Below are 17,884 nucleotides of genomic sequence, written 5' to 3' on the forward strand. Positions count from 1 at the left end.
ACATAAAGGCGAGATGCGATGGGATCAAAACAGAGGTAAGCACTCTGTGTAAAGGAGTAGCCAAGGAAGATACATGGGAGAGAGCGGGGCTGAAGCTTATTTGTGGTATAAGGACGAAGCCAGGGGAAGCAAAGACAGCCGAAAATTTTTAATTTTGTATAGTTGGGGTCGGATTTGAAAAGGAGCTGGAATGGCGATTTGAGAGATAAGTTTGGTGTAGGCATTCGGTTGATAAGGTATACAGCTGTGGCGAAGGCGTAAGTCCAAAACGAAGGAGGAAGTTTAGCTTTGGTGAGAAGAGTTAGACCAGTTTCGACAATATGTCGATGTCGACGTTCAGCAAGGCCATTGTGCTCAGGGGTGTGAGGGGGAGAAGTAAGGTGAGTTATACCTTTAGAGGCCAAGAATTCGCGTGGTGCTATGAATTCACCACCATTATCAGAAAATAAGGTACCAATTTTTGTTTGGAATTTGTTTTCAGCAAGAGCAGTGTAGCGAATGAAGGTTTCCCGAACTTGAGATTTGAGTTTGAGGGGATAGAGCCAGGTGTAGCGAGAGAAGTGATCAACAATGAGAAGGTAATACTTATAATTGTCAATGGAAGGGACTGGAGATGTCCAAACATCACTAAATAAGTATTCTAGAGGGCGAGTTGAGGAAATAGATGTTTGTGAAAAAGATAGTTTGTGGCTTTTATTAATAGAGCAATCACTACAAGTGAGTAATTGCGAGACTGAGCCAGAATGTGGTAAAGAAAAACATGACATAATATTTTTGAGTATTGGATAGGATGGGTGGCCTAATCTTGAATGCCAATCTGTGGGTGTGGTTTTGATATTGGAGATGACAGTGGTGAAAGTAGAAGCGAAAGGCAACGAGAGAGGCCACTCATAGAGCTCATTCTTGACGCTCCCTTGGAATAACAGGGTCCCCGTTTTGAGATCCCTCACCTGAAAACATGAAGGGAAGAATTGCACCGTTACTTAGTTGCCATTGCAAAGTTTATAAACAGAGATGAGATTTTTCTGGATTTGCGGAACATATAAGACATTGCGAATATTCAAGGGTTTGATAGTGGAGGGTAAGAGAGTGGAACCAGTATGGGTTATCGGTAACCCAGCACCATTGCCAACAACAACTTCTTCACCACTGTTGTAAGGCTGATGTAAGGAGAGGTTAGCAAGGTCAGAGGCAATGTGGTGAGTGGAGCCAGAATCAAGAACCCAGGAGTTGGCGGACGATGGGACACCAGCAAAGTTGGCACGAGGTATGGAGGGAGTGGTCATGCCAAGTTGTGGGCATCGTCGAGCACTGTGGCCAAAGATGCCACAGATCTGACATGTTCCTTGGTAGCCACGGGAGGAAGATGCGTCTTGTCGGGAATGAGAGGCGTGGTGATGGGATGAGCCACGGTAGTGACGAGACTGACCGCGAGGATAGGTGGATCGACTGCCGTTGTTGTTAGGAGCGTGATGACGGACCATATTGGCAGAGATAGGGAGATCAGCGGAGTTGGAGGTCAAGGCAAGGAGCTTAACCTCATAGTTTAGTAACTTCTCATGAACCTCCGTGAGAGAGGGAGACACATCACGGGCCTGAATCTGGTCAATTACCTGCTTGTAATCTTCAGGGAGACCATCAATGAGATAGTCCACTTGATCTTCAATGTCGATAGGCTTGCCAAGGAGAGCCAGCTGGTCAAAGCGGGTCATAAAACCCTGGACATATTCGTCAATTGTTTTGGATCCCTTCTTCCATTGACGAATTTGTTGACGGATCTGTTGAACATGACCACGGCTAGGATTTGCGTAGGTGAGAGAGAGCTTCGACCAGATCTGGGCAGAGGTCACCGTGGTGGAGAGAATAGGCTGAATGGAGACAGAAATGGCTCCCAACAGCGCACTGTAGATGAGCTGATCTTGGCGTTGCCAGAGCAGATAGTTGGGGTTTGGTTTAACGACACCATCGTCAGTGGTGATGGTGAGAGACGGCGCAGCAGTGGATCCATCAAGGTATCCAGCAAGAGAGTAGCCATTAAGCAGTGCATGGACTTGACGGCTCCACATAAGGAAGTTGGTGGCGGTAAGACGAGTAACGTTCGTCATGTTGACACTGAGAAGGGTGGGAGTGTCAGGAACGGCGATGGTTTTAGCAGCCATGGCGAAAATGAAGAGAATGAGAAAAAAGAAAATTTTGAGAGTTGAGTTGTGCGGTATCGCTAATTGCTCTGATACCATATGATAATATGAGACTGAATGAATTGTTATTGATCGTGAAGGATACACTTTATACACAGACATATTCACATGAATGGTAAGAGAATATTTGAACAGTTAATGAGAATAAATCATAGGAGAGATTTGTATCAATCAAATCTTCCTTTACATATATGAACATTCCTAATATATATATTTTTGTATCTCCCCAACCACAAATGCCTCAAAGGAAATACCAGAAAAGGGGAAAATGACAAACTATTTTGGTAAGCTAAAGAACTTTAATTTATCAATTTAGTTGTTACGAAAAGTTGAGGTAGTAATAACTGATACGTGTCTGTCACAGTATCATTGGATCTTTGATCATTGAGTTGCATATAGATTTTCGTATCCAGAGACATGTTTAGTATTTGTATATATAAGTGTTGGCGTATTATGCATATAAATGCCAAAAGTTTATCGAACTTATCGTCTAAATCAACCAAATTATAAACTTGTTTATGGTCTAGTGCATGACACCTAATAAAGTAATAAACTGAACTTGTGCCTAACTCTTCTTGATCGACAATATCGATATATGTCCAACCTAACCAGTATGGCAGTATCTAATAATGTATATCAAGTTCAATATGTGTAACCAGAACCGGCTCTTAGACCAAGCAGAGATGTGAAAGATCTGAGTTTTCATGTTAAAGCAAAAAAATGAATTTTAATTTTCGTATTATATGGAAAAAAATTTTGTTTGTATTATTGCAGATTAGTCCAAAATATGAAAAAGTATGATTCAACACGGAATCTGCTTCCATTATTTGCAGAGAAGAGAGAAGTGAGTAAAATTCTGCTGCAAACCAAACAGCTAGTCGTTTCATAAAAGTTTATAAGATGCTGATAATTATTTTTCTTTCCTATCCATATTTCCTATACACAAAATATTACGTAAGTTTACTATTTTAGTTAGTTTAATTATAGATTTAATTTTTATTCTATGAATAATCAATGAAATTGGGAGTTACATTTCTAGAAAAAGTGGTCACAAAACATGGCTTAAATCGAGCAAAATCAAAATTAACCTTTGGAAGTATAGGTTAAAGCATGAATAATTTTAAAATCGGCATTAAATATTGAGTTTTACAAAAAAAAAAAAAAACTACAAGCTACGAAAGAATGTGTTACAAATTTTACAGAAAGAAAGGGCATTATCGACAATAACAAAAATTGGGGACAGCTTCGAGGAATTACTTGGAAAAAAACGTAAAGAAGATGAGAGTTGTGTACAGTAGTTAGTTAAAACTACTTTACGAGAGAATGCCACGTCGGACAATAATAATAAGCCAATAAAATAAAAAAAACACGCCAAACTCGTGCTTCATATCAAAATCACGTAGAGAGACACATTTGGTCAACCCCGTTACTTATAACCGCAAACGCGGTGATCTCATAAACGCCAATTATTTATCATAAGTGATACTTTCGAATCCACAGTTCAATAGTATCACTTACCACTTACTTGGAACTTTGAAAACGACGACAAAAGTTATAAATTGATCAATTTTGTCTGTTGCAGTAAAATATAAGTGAACACCTTGATTTTTCAATGTTTGTGACAATATTAAAAACCCAATCAAGTAGAGTACCTTAAGTAGTGAAGTCTGTACGTATTTTTTTTTTTATCACAAGTTTAAAACAAACTTCGTTTTCGATACTCGTTCAAGAAAATATCATATTTATGGTGTGTGTGTGTGAGAAAATATCAAAAAGTTTTATTAGTATTAATTTTGTATAGTATCTTCATGAAATTGTTTTTCGCTAAGGCCATCATTAACGGCACAACACTTTTGGTGTTTTTAAGCAAAAAATTAATAAAAATAAGCAAAAGTGGGCTTAGATCAATTTTTTTGATCTTAAATAAGAACTGATTTAAGCCCAGTTCTCGTTCGACGTGGCTTCACGTGATTGGTCGAGATTTTTTGCAAAGAAAAAAAAAATTTCATTTCTCTTCTGATCGAAATCGTTTCTTCTCTTCGTTCTCTCCAAAACGGCGAAAGCTAGTATTCCGGCGATTTCTCCTTCTGTTCGATATCGCATTTAGGTGATGAGTCTGTTGTTCTCTCTTAGGCTATCTCTGATTTCTCCTTACGCTATTTTGCAACTGAGCGATGAGGTTGAAGAAGATGGCGGCGAGGCACCGCGGCTGCTGGAAGAAGAGTTTTCACGGGAAGGAAAAAGCTTCTACGAGGTTTTTAGTCTCAGAGGAATCCGAGTCAACCGGGTCGACCCGGGTTTCATTTCCTGCTCCTTCAAGGTCCCTCTTCGTTTGACGGTTCGTCTCTCTCTGTCTCAATCCTTGACTTTGCAATGGGAAATGGATAATTTGAGTTTATAAGATGAGAAGTCGATTGATAGTATTAGCAGTGAGTGATGATCCGAATTTGATTTGTGTCTCCACTGAGCCATCTTGCAAGAGAAGATATCCTCCTTTACTATTTATATAGATTGTAGTTGTAGCTTGGAATTGCATTTTTTTGGTTTATTACTAACTTGTTTGAAACTTGAACAGAATCATCAAGACATTTTTTATATAGTATTAGCGTAGTTTGTTACTTTTAAGTTTGATAATGGCAGAATAGAGACGGGAATTGATCTAGCTAATAGTGCTATTGCAATCTTGTTTCCTTTCTAAAGCTATACTTGGTTGGTATATGCGCTTTAAAGGGAATGACCACAAGCCAACTTTAGTTTCTGTACTACACTTAGTTGTTCCTGCAGATTGCTATAAACTGATTCTGCAGTTTGTATCTCTTAACTATGATTTTCAGAAGATTACCTTGAAATGTATTTGTTTGCTTTATTAGACTCCTCTAGGCCTGAAGATCAAAAATGTTCTCATTACATGTACTCTTGTATCTTTGGTGAATAGGTCTATCTAGACTCACAACAAATGAAAAGCTTCAGGATGCATTTGCTTCTTTTGGGGAGCTGGATTTGTATGATACAGATAATGCCTTCTCATTTTAACTAGAACTCTTTCACTACGTGAACATCTGTTTTGTTGCAAGTTCCACTGTTCTGAATAGGTTTAAACTTTTTTTCTTTTTAAGTTTATGGAATCTCACTGTCTTTACAATGTTTGCTTACAAATTAGCAGTTATGGCTCTTCCGTCATACTGGAACACTGTCTACTAAGTTTCACCATGAGAAACTTCTTCTTCCGTCATATGGGGAAAGCTTCTTCTTCTCGTGAGATTTTTCACCATGAGAATCCAAGCAGCAGAGAGTCTTTGACTGATCGCACATTGAGCAGAATGCAATTGTGCATGGAGGTGGGTTGTTCTACTCCTCAGCTAGTTATAGAAACCTTACTCTCAGGTGTCTTTTAGTTTGGAGTCTTCTAGACAGTTGCTAGTTATATTGTATTTTGAATTTATGTATGAAATAAAATCAGATTCTTGAAGCTTTATGTATGAAATATATGTTTTGTTTCATAAAAATTTCACTATATCTTTATTCTAAGAACATCAAAATTAGTTCCCCCATTATTTTTACCTATGATCTTAACAACTGATCTTAGATTATTTTCACTATATATTTAATCTAAGAACACAAAAAAAAGTTCTCCCATTAAAGATGCCCTAAGAGTTTGGACATTTCAGATTATTAATTTCCGTCCACAATGATTGCCTAAGCTACAAAATAAATGTAGTCTCACGAAAGTCCACAATTTTGACTACTAGTAAGTACTAGTCTACTACTATGTACAGTATATGCATTACTTTATTGACTTTATGTGTATTTCTCCAGCTTTCATGATTGAGTTTAGGGCACATGAACTATTGCTTTCTTCGTTCGTCTTCATGGGTTAAGTCGTAAAGAAGAGATTTAGAGATCAAGGCCGGATTAAAGGATATATTTATAAATTAAATTTGACTAATATCTTTCTTTTGTTTGTTAGAGAACATCGTATTCGTATATACCAATTTAGCAGTCAGCGGAGGTAAACGATTCAATTGTGGGAAAACAAAAGCAAACCTAACCCAGACCCACTTGGTGTTTGTGTTCGTCCAATCAACTTTTTGGTCTGGGAGAGATTCTTCAAAAGACAAATAACATTACTTCTTACTTTTGTGTCCGTCAAGGCGTCAATGATATTGGTTCGTTAATTACTGATCACTAGGAGACCGTACGGTACGTACATTTTGCATATGTATTTTTTATTTGTTAGATTAGAGGATTTCTTACAAATTGATAAAAGTATTTAATTGATAGCGTCAATCTAGACGTGTTTTATACATCTGAAATAATATAATATGCTTACAAATATATTCAAATATATACATATATCAACGCTTTAGCTTAAATTTTGATTTTCAAAAAATATTGTTCAGGACAGCTTTGCATTCTTGTTATGTCTCATCTAAATGATAAATATATCTTTTGGCTAATAGAAAGTCTAATGCCAATTCCATCATGGGGAATACATGCATAGTATCTCCAACTTAAATGGACCGTGGAAAAACGACTAATATCAATCCGAACGTTTTGACATACACGCTTTTATACATATACTTCACTACAATGGATTTTTCAATCCGGATCTTTGTAAAATTTAAAATTTCTATAATGTTGTGAAAATTAACATTGACATATCAATTAAATATTAATTTTCGCCGACTAAACCGTCATAAGACAGTTGAAATGACAAATGGTTAATCCAGTACAACGCAGTTTTGACTATATATATAGACTCAAAACAGTGTTATTTTAAATATAAAATATATTTTAAATAAGTACATCTAAATATATATATATATATATATTTTTAGAATGAAAATATTTTTTTTTTCAAGAGTTTGCTGAGCTTCTTGTGGATCAATGTCACTCTTCTTCTCTGCATCATTTACTAAAATAGTGATTTTATTATTGCCTAACCATCGTTAACCATTGGTTATTCTTCATGATCATTGTCGCCGAGATCTTTATCGCGAAGATCATCATCATGGTCCATTTCTAATATGTATGGAACTTTGGTATTTATCTTTGTTGCATTAGTTCGGCGTTTATATGAACTATATTAGTGTTTCTTTGTCAGGATCTCTCTCAATTTTACTGGACCACAATACTAAGATTCGTCTATCATATCAACCACAATGTTAAGATTCTTCTATCATATCAACGTTCAATGTAGTTAAAGCATATCCAACGGTATCTTATGAGTATTACACTAATATATTTTGTTATTTATTAAATTTTAACTAATAATTAAAATTTAGCCTCTCATATTAAGACAAATGCACTTTTTATACATGTATTTCAATCGAATGCATTTTTCAACCCCAACTTTTGTGAAGATCAAATTTTATACAATGTATTATGTGAAAACTAACATTGATCTATATGTGTTAGTCAACCATTAATTTATGATGACTAAACTGCCATAAGATGGATGACATACACATGACTGATTCAATACGATGCCATTTGGAACCAAAACAAAGTCGTTTTGAATATGAAATAAATAATTTTAAGAAGTATTATAAAACTTAATTTAAAACAAAAGAGAATAAATAACTTTGGACTTTGGACGCATCGAAACTCTCCAATTACATAAGAATCTAGATATTTTATTGTGCACACTCAAATTCAATCTTGAGTTTGGAGACAGAACAGGTGTTTGATGCAAAAATGAAAGATCAAAGACGAGAAGTTAATTCTATCTGACATGCCACATGGGGAGCTTTTATACTCTCACATTATATTAACTGTACGTCTTTCTTAATCAAATACTTACTAATTAAATTCTTATTACTACTAAAGTTGCATATTATCCAAATACATCACGATGATATCACATAGTTAACAACTTAACATCACTTTGTCTCTAATTAAATAATAATTTCAGTCCAATACGGAATGATGGAATTATCCAATGTCCTACTTAATTCTAGATTATTTTTAGCAATGAAGATTTATAACTATACGATTCTCGCCTAGATAAAAGATTTTTAAAATGTGGTTTTACTGTATAAACAAATTAAGAAAGCATAAATTTTAGATAAGATTAACTTTATATCTTACCAAGAGTCTAGTGACTCTAGTCAAACTTTGTCCAGTTAAAGGAAAAGATATAGAATTTGCTAATGAGTTGTCACTACAAGTAAAACAATGATTAAACCATAATTTCAATTATTAATCATCAGATTTAAATCAGAATCTTGGATCCGTCAGCGTTATAAATTTATAGTGAATTGACAGATCGATATAGCTGAACTGTTTTCTAGCCAATGCATCTACCAAATACTATACTTTTGCCATAGATAAACCATAACATTATGATTGTAGGTTGCTATATTTAGTAGCCTACGTTGTAATTAATGCATACATATGCGGACTTGGAATTATGTAAACTGTACTCATATCTATTCATGTGAGACCAAGAACTCGAGAATCTTGTGGCGTTGTTGTGTCCACGTTGTATTGAATAACAATGAATATGGATAAGTTTTTTGAGTAGAAAATTGGAACTTTTTATCGTCTATAAAATAAGTAATGGAGTTGTTTTATTGCACAATTGTGGATAAGTCTCGAGTAGAAAATTGAAACTTTGTATCGTTTTGTAAGAAGTGGTTGAGGTTTTTCTTTTTGCCACCTCACCAGGCTTATATTATATAATCCAAGTGTCCAAAACACAGGAAAAAAACAACAAACCCATTAGTACAATTTCTTAAAGATAAGAATATGTACTTGTTTTGATGAGATTATTCATAATATTTATGAAAAGTAAATTTCATTTTAAAATTATTTAAAAAATGTTATAGAGAAAGGCGATAGATTTCTGATGCTAAAGGAAACATTGAATTTCTAATTAATTTTATATGATATATACTCTATCCGTTTCAAAATATAGGATGTTTTAACTAAATCACGCAGATTAAGAAGTCTTTACTTTTAATAAGTTCAACCAATTAAAAACAATACTGCATAATATAAAATATTAAACTAATTTAAAAATTGCATAGAAACTTGAAAACATCCTATATTATATGAAACAAAAAGCTTCTCTAAAATATTTTATATTTTGAAACGGAGGGAGTATATTTTTTAAAATTAACTTGTATGATTTTTAACAAAAAATAATAAATTAACTTATACTTTTGTATTATGTAATATATTAAGACATTTTCTGCAACAACTTGCATAATATAATCTTATATCACATCATTTTTTTTTTCTGTACACCCAATTTGGAATATTATTGAAAAAAAACAACCACATGCATGCTATTTTACCACATAACAAATTGTAGTGTTATATGTCATGACATTTTAACAAAGAAACTTGTAAAAGTCATCCAAAATGTGTGAAGTCCTTTAATTAAAGGGGAAAAGAAGAGCCCACTTATCCTCTAATGATCTAACCATTAAAAAACACGACTAAAACACTGTCAAAAACAAACTTAAAAAAAAAACATGGCTAAACCAATAAATTTGTTTGTGATAAAAAAAAAAACCAATAATTTGCATGCCAAAAAAATCAAAGACAAAAAGAGGCCCACATAGCCGAACATAGCCCCATATTAGAGTCTAGACTAAGGCATCCAATTATGGGCTTTTTGACCAATGCCACCACATACATATTTTTGCTATTCTATTTAATGAGAATTAAGCCAATGGTTAAAAGTTAAAACTTAAAAAGTCTTGGCTATGGAGTATGGACGACAACAAATCATACTTATATAAATTATCCCTGGCACAAGTGAGTCCACAATTTACCCAAAGTAAAAAACCAAAAACAATGTCACTGAAAGCTTTTTCGTACACGATCTAGTCGATGACTAGTATAAAGTAATTGGGCCTGTCGAAACCGTGTATGATTACTGGCATCGTGGCATGCTTCATCTTTTAAACATAAAGTATTCACACCAAGAGTTGGTACCGTGTCCTAATGGATGTAACATTCATCACCGACTCACCGTCCCGAAACTAACGGTATGTACATCGATGGGATTGTCCGGTTGTGAATTATGGTGCTTTCCCAGGCACTAGGATGAGTGATTGGTGGTTACCAAAAATTCGATGTGAGATCTGAACCGTTTAATCAAAGAGTACAAATGTTTTTGGGTCCATATTTGTTAAACTATCACCAACCCATCTTTGTTAAACTATTCACCGTACCCTTTGAATTTACACAAAAACATTTGAATTGTGGGTCTTAAAAGAGATGCTAACAAACATGAATGGTCGTACTCCTAAGAGTGAGATTATTTCCACAAAATTACTGCATAGACAAATTCTCAGAACAATGAATTTAGTAAACAAATTATTCAAGTCTAATATATAAATAAAAATTACAATGTAGAGAAAATAAATATATAATAAAGCTTACGATAAACCCTACACGACCTTTTTCTTTACATTAAAAAGGATTTTTCAAGAATCATGAATCAATTAAAGATAAAAACTTCCGAAACTTATACCTCAACAACCCAAACACTTGAACCGATCATGTCAACATACGACTTCCGCATTGACACTGTACCGGTTTGATCTACAAAAGAACAGCTATTGACTAGTAAACCGGTCTGATATAGGACTTGATCCGGTTTAGTTCTGGTACTATGACAGAAACATCACAATAACCATACACAATACAGAGATCACCAAACGTTTCACTCCCTCCTCATAGAGACCTGAGAGAGATAAAAAAAAAAGAGAATACACATCTCAGATTACTCGAAAGAACCGACAAAGTTCTTCTCTTTATGCAGTATGTAAGATGGAAAAAAACTTACGGGGTTGCGAGGATGCAGCAGCAGGAAGAGCCGGGATTCTAACAGCTGTAAAAAGAACCAAACAACATTGAATGCAACCTTAGAAAAAGAGAGCGAAATGTCGGAAAATCAAGAAGCTAAATATGATAACTACGCACGTTTTTTACAGGTAGAGGCTGAGGATTGAGAAGATGAAGGCCACGGAGCAGGAATGTTGTCATTAAGATCACAGGTAAAGCTTATCCCAGTGTCTTGATCATATATTGCATCCGATGGTAAGCTTGGTAACAAACATCCAGATTCTTTAAACCAAAAAAAGAACAAAAATATTCAAGTTAAAAAAAAATGGTTTTCAGGTTTTTTGAGATGATGAACAAGAAAATAAAAATCCAAGAAATCAATTCTCACCTTGGTTTCCAACTGTTTGTAATCCAACCACAATGCATCATCAAGCACGTTAAGATAAACACACGGGTTAAAGATGTATCTTGAACTTTAAGGAATGTAACAAAAAAGAGAGAAGCTGAGGGAATAAAGTAAAAACCTTGAAGAGAGAAGTCCTTGAGACTGATATGACAAACGCTGAATATATTTTTAGTTATGTTAAGCTTCTGTAGCTTAGTCCCAAGGCTGGTTGCACAATCTAAAGCTTGCAAATTAGTCATAAGTGTTTGCTTTTGCAAGTGAGACACATAACTCTCCATTGCACGACAACAACCCGTTTGATTACTCAATTCGTTACTGCAGTTACCGCCAATATGCCTCATGTGAGGAAACACAAGTGGACAAACTGAAACCAAAAATACACAACAATGTAAAAATGTTCACCCAAAATCAAAAAGTTAAAAAAGTAAAATCAGATTGCTTTTTTACCTTTATTGATTTTGCAGTTTGCTAATCCTCTGAGAGTTTCCTTAGTCCGAGAAGGGTCAATTTTAGTAGCAAGCCAGCGGTGTACTATGCTCTTGCAATCATTGATCCTATCTGAGTTATCGGTTAAAGGTTCAGATGCTTTAATAGATATATTCGTAGCAGCATCGAGTATCGCATTTTGGCAAACCTCTTCACAACATTCTTTCACAGGATCGATTTTTTCACAAGCCAAAAGAAGCTTTGCTGTATCCACTGTGCTTTCAAACTCATCAACACTGATTACAGGGCAAGAAGAAGAAGTGAGATTCGACGAGTGAACAGAACAGATCTTATTAAGCTGACTTGAACCGCCTTTGCCCACCAAGATTTGCTCTAAATCAGATATACAGTACTTAGACTGGGTTCTGTTTAGAGCAAGCAGACCAGTTTCTTTGCTCGCTTTACCAAGGATTATGGTGAGTGTAGCATCAAGCTGAGGACAACACATCACATTGGCTAACAACGGAGCAAACACAGTCCAACAGTTGTGTGAAGTTGTCTGAATCAAACTCTCGGAAGCAGTGAAATTCAGCGAGCAAAGCCCTGAAAAATATCCAAACCAGACCGGTTAGTAAAGAGCTCTACACATAGATACCAAAGGCAAATCTCAATAGAGGAATGTGATCAGGTTATAAAACAATAACAAACCTGATAGTTTTGGCATGGTACTGTTTATGTATGGAACCATTGGAGAAGGTGCAATGAAAGGAAGAAACGGTTGAGGAGAAGTATCTGGCGATATCTCAGGTAAAAACTCCTCAGGTTTCTGAGATGAACCTAAACCAATAAAAAGGTAATCAAATCATCACACTTCTTCTACTAAATTTGTGTTTAACCTAAACTAGATCAAAACCCCTGAAGAATTAGAGCATCTATAAACCCTAATCTAAGTAACCTAACCAAAACACTGTGAAGTGTGAAGCTTCTAAACCCCAGCTAAGTTCAACATTTTCACCACAAATTCAATCAATTTCTACATCTTTCGAATCAGCTTGATTTTCAGGTAAAGATTCAAACTTTATCTATCAAACAGAAACATAATAAGAAACCCTTTCATAAAACCACAAATTGAAAGAAATAAAAAGCAAAGAGAAATCAAAACTCACATAGAGAGAAGAGAAGCATGGATTGAAGAAGAACCACGAACAAACCCATCTCAAACTCAGCCCTTCTCTTCATTATTTACTCCCTTCTTCCTCGAGCCCCCAAAAGAGAGAGACAGAGAGATCACAAGGCACTGTCTCTTATGGTCTCTTTCAAAAAGCTTTGGATTTTGGACAAATGAAAGACTTTACTTTGAGATTCTGTCTTTTTCCCACTATTGAGAAAGTCCGAGAAACAGAACAATTTTTGGACACACCCAAAAAAAAAAAAGAAAAAAACTTGGGTTGAGAGAAGAAGAAGATAAACACAAAAACAAAGTGGGAACCTTAATTAGAAACAGCTGTCTTTCTTCTTCGTCTTCACAGAGAAATAGAGAGAGAGAGAGAGAGAGAGAAGACCCCACAAGCAATGAACACAGTCTGTTGTGAAAGAAGCAAAGAGAGAAGAGAGAAAGCGAAGAGAGCGCTTGAGAGCATTTATTATTTACTCCTCCCACCCCCCATTTAATTCCCTCCCCACCTTTTCCTCTCTCTCTCTCTCCGGATTTTAATAACCGGAAATTAAACCCGAAACGGTATCCTAACCGGATTTTTCTCTAATTAGAAAACCGGAATCAATTTAATGCAGCTACTACTACGAATTGGTAGAACCGGTATCTACTCGATTGAAATGTTCATAACGAGCCAAATCTGTGGATTTTGAAGCTGTTATTAAACCTGTTGGTTTAGATCGGTTCAAACTGGTTTTCTTGTGTGATATATAGCATTTATAACTTGGTGACTTTGGGACATGAAAGATATGTGATATATATAAAAGTAAGGCTATTATTGTGGTTGTATTTAATTTCAACTAAATATGTTGTTACATTAAATAAATAAATAACTCTTTTACATTCTTGCCCATAATTTTCAGTTTTTAAGTTTTGGTCCATAATTTAAAGGAATAATTGTAAACCAGTATAATATATTAATCGATTCTACAAAGTACAAAAGTGAATTAGTAGTGTAGATGAATTAGTGTTTAGTACTATTGATTTCAGACATTTTAGGATCTACGTCGCTAGTGTAATAGAGTTATGGGCAAAAGTCATACACGATTATCTAGAGTGTATTTATTTCACAATCTTAATCAAAAGTCAACTTTTAAATTACGAAATTCAAAAAATAGGTCGGTTAGGGAAAAATATGAAAAAAAAATTAGTAATCGGTAAATTATAGTAGTTGACACAAAGAAAAAAAAAACTGTAAATTAATAAAATACTCTAGATTTCCTTTTCATACAGTATATATAATATATTTATTGAGGTTTTTTTTTTACTTTCTGATAGTTTTCGTCGTGCTGAAGAAATGGAACACTGATGGCATGTGACTGTGCTTAAGGCGTAGGGTATGGCACGTGAGTGGAGCCGTGCTTTGCTGCTTTTGGCAAGATAAGAGCATTTGTGCTGGAGCTGGACTATTAATGGGCTTAACAATGCCCACAATTTGATAAATCAAAATCATAACATATGCAAAAACAGATGAAAGCAAAAATGACGTGAACTTAGAGTCTTTTTTATCTTGAAAGTTATAATTAATTTGTATCACACACTTTATTAAAAATAAAGTATTTTATGATGTGATGTCAATATTCTATAGACAAAATGTATAACTTCAATGTACTATTTTAATTTTGTCATTTTGAAATGATTGGATTTTGTTATGGCAGTTGAGATTATGATTCTTTTTCGAACATACATAGACATGTAAGGTTGTGAGTGAGCTAAGATATTGTCATTTTCTTTGTCGCTTATAAAAGTTACTTTTATAAATCACATATGTTTTCGCTTTGCCCTCGACAAGTTTTGGATGGTTTTGAAGAAATAATATGATTATACTTACATTTGATATCTTCATTGTCACAAAGTTGAGTAACTAACATGATCGTCCCGCACCCGAGAGCACTAAACACTCCATGCATGGAATTGTCAAGAAGTCTTTCTTTAGCTCCATCTCAGTTGCCAGTCCAATCAACATGAGCTATATTATATTCATAAATAAAAACCTAAATCCATCATCTATGTTGTTTTTCAAACAAAAAGAAAAAGGAAAAAAAAAATTCGATCAAGCAAAAAATATTTGGGCCGATGGGTGAGTGGCAGAGAAAACCCCCCCAAAACCTAAAGAATCCGATAACGAGTTCAGTTTTCAGATCCCTTAAAGAAAACAATCCCAATACTAATGGAGACAAGGACATTGCTAGTTAATTTGATCGACCATAAAAAGAAAAATCTTAGGCAAAGGTTTAAACGTTATCTTAAAATTTCAGATTTGAAAATCTTATTCTCTATACTATTAAATGATATCACGATCGAAAATGTTGTCAATCTGAGTCAAAATAGCAAATTACCGGTCAGTCTAAATGGGTTGTTCCAACTTTGTTGGATGTCTTCTTTCTTTCCCCCAAAGATGTCTCTTTTATAAAAATAGTGGAGTACACTTTATTAAAAATAAAATCATTCATCTATATTATACTATATTTTTTTGTACGTTTCTCATGCATACATATTATGTAATCTCTAAGTTTGTTTGTTCATTGGTTGGCTAATGATCGAGGGAATCTACAGATCCAATCTTGGCCTGCCTTACGGCTTTTCACATGGCCAATCATTTTCTCTTTATAGTTCTTGACAACCAATGCTTATAGCTTAAGAGTTAGCAAAACTATATCATGGTAATCCAATTAATCATTAAATATTTATTATGTATCTTAAAAAATACTACTAGATTACTAGTGATCGACATTCACTAGTCGACTAGAGTTCAAACTTTTAATTGTGATTTTGGTGGTTGGTTGGTTTCTGTTAATAAAAATGGTAAAAGCGGTAGCATGTCATAAGTTTAACATGATCATGAGTCTCCTTTAATTTTTAGTTTTGAAAAAGCAAAATATTACTAGTAAGTAAGATTCTTTATTACATGATAAAAGATTAATTTATTAGTTGCAATCATTAAAGGAATCATTCATTCATTGAACTAAAATAGTGGGATTAGTGAGCTTTATTTGGCCACCTAAATTAGCTAACATTGTAAACTAATAAAGGATTCGTGTCTGCGTAAAGTACTTTTAACGTTTGTTATACGGTGTTTTCTGTTCTCACTTAATATAGTTAGACATTCATGCATGAGGAGAAAACTGTCTTTATGTTTGCAGGTCACTCGAGATGGTATTACTATTAACTTATTAAGTATTAACATGAAGCTAAAATTCTACAAACAAAATTCATAAAGAATTATAGGTCACAAAAAAAAATATTTTATAGAAAATGGTGTCTTTTCATTAGTTGCACTTGCAATCACTTTTGTACTTTAAATTTACGACTATTAATGAATAGAATAAAGCAATGCAAGATGGAGGGACTAGGATCCCTACCTACGCCTTTCTAATTTCTACAAAATGTGGGATAAAGAGGACAAAGATTGTGGTATTGATTAGTAATCACTTTACAAAGCGGTACAAAGCTGTACAAATATACAGTTTTAAAGTTTACCAATCACAAAAACTTTACCAAAAACTTTATTAAAAGCTTTATTCTCAATTTTCTTTGTACAGCTTTCACTTAAACTTTTTTCTTACAGCTTTGCACTATTCATTAAAAGTTTACAGCTTTTGAAAAATTTACCAATCAGACCCGTATGTTTTCTTTTGAAAAATAAACTGTGAATTAATTGAAAATGTAAGATGAGCATCAATGCAAAAAGGAAAATTAAAACCAAAGGTATAATAAATTAAGATTTTTTTTTCTTCAGCTGAAATAAAGATTATTTATGGTTTCCTTCAAAAATATTCATGAGCCTATATATATATGATCAAGAATTCAAGATCAATTCAATTGTTTGGTACGTCTAAAAACAAAGCTAGGTATGATCCTCTGCAGTTTGCACTTGTATGCATGCCTACGGCCTATCTTTGTTGACAGCAATTCAATATTTTTACAATCTATAAGAAATATAATAAATACTATTGTGAAATATGAACTATGAAGATATATATATATATATATATTTATTTATATATACGATAATATGATACTATAATTTGTGGTGGGGCTTATTATTGTGGGACACTGAGTGATAACAACTAGGACTAATAACAACACACTGACCGTTTCATCTCACAAAAATACAAGTACTACGCTGACACCAAAAAATTCATAAAACTCAAAATTAGTTCCCTTCAAAGTTAAAGTATAATATGTATGCAGTAGCTGTAAGATGTGTTATCGTCCAAAAGTCATGCTGTATCATCCAAATAATATAAGCTTATAACATTTTAAAATTTATTTATAGTAAAATAATTCTTTGATAATTTTTTTTTCTTGTTGAAAATAATAACCTGGATAAGCTAATTCATATTACACTGATGTGTTGATATAGTTAAATATTTTTTTTTTTTTGCGTAACTTTCCTAATGTTTCAATTAATACTACAATTGTGGAAATGTCTAAATTAAGTTGTTGCATAAAAAAACAAATTAAGTGGGGGGTATTGGTTTGAGATTTGAATAAAGTTTTAAAGATTTTAGATGTTATGTAGAATCTGTTGTTATTAAAACAAGACTTTGTTAAACTCTGTTAAAGTTTAGTGTTATTAGTTTGTGATTTGTAAAAAGTCATTTAAAATCTTAAAAAATTTGGGTTATTGGATTCAGACTTTTATAAAGTCATTAAAAGTTTTGTGTTATTCAGTTAAAACAAAAGAATCTAGGATTGTTAATGAGTTCAATTATTATGTTATTGGTTCATGATTTTAAAAACTTTCTTTAGAAAATAAAGTCATGGAAAGTATCACAAAAATACAGGGATTGTTTGGAGACTTTACAAGATTTTAGAAAACTAATCCACAAAACT

At 33.8% G+C, this 17,884-nt stretch overlaps 1 protein-coding gene and 1 long non-coding RNA gene across 4 annotated transcripts; one reads left to right on the plus strand and one right to left on the minus strand.

Moving 5' to 3' along the window:
* Window positions 1–3,857: 3,857 nt before the first annotated feature.
* Window positions 3,858–5,704, plus strand: LOC104714520 (uncharacterized). Of its 3 annotated transcripts, none has more exons than XR_015565735.1 (3): window positions 3,858–4,536; window positions 5,134–5,200; window positions 5,359–5,704. It is a non-coding gene; the product is annotated as an uncharacterized LOC104714520 (long non-coding RNA). The 3 variants fall into 3 exon arrangements; XR_015565734.1 differs by having other exon boundaries at window positions 4,153–4,536; window positions 5,362–5,704; XR_015565733.1 differs by lacking the exon at window positions 5,359–5,704 and having other exon boundaries at window positions 4,398–4,536; window positions 5,134–5,242.
* A 4,812-nt stretch (window positions 5,705–10,516) lies between these two features.
* LOC104714522 (putative GPI-anchored protein At1g61900) lies at window positions 10,517–13,513 on the minus strand. The gene is made up of 8 exons (XM_010431915.3): window positions 12,999–13,513; window positions 12,541–12,669; window positions 11,854–12,435; window positions 11,525–11,770; window positions 11,389–11,400; window positions 11,139–11,282; window positions 11,002–11,046; window positions 10,517–10,899 (listed from the first exon to the last, which is right to left on the minus strand). The coding sequence occupies exons 1-8, from the start codon at window positions 13,069–13,071 to the stop codon at window positions 10,826–10,828; spliced, it is 1,305 nt and encodes a 434-aa protein (XP_010430217.1). The 5' UTR covers window positions 13,072–13,513; the 3' UTR covers window positions 10,517–10,825.
* Window positions 13,514–17,884: the final 4,371 nt, after the last annotated feature.

This window comes from Camelina sativa, chromosome 9 (genome assembly GCF_030686135.1).
Source record: "Camelina sativa cultivar CO46 ecotype springtype chromosome 9, ASM3068613v1".
Classification (NCBI taxonomy): domain Eukaryota; kingdom Viridiplantae; phylum Streptophyta; class Magnoliopsida; order Brassicales; family Brassicaceae; genus Camelina; species Camelina sativa.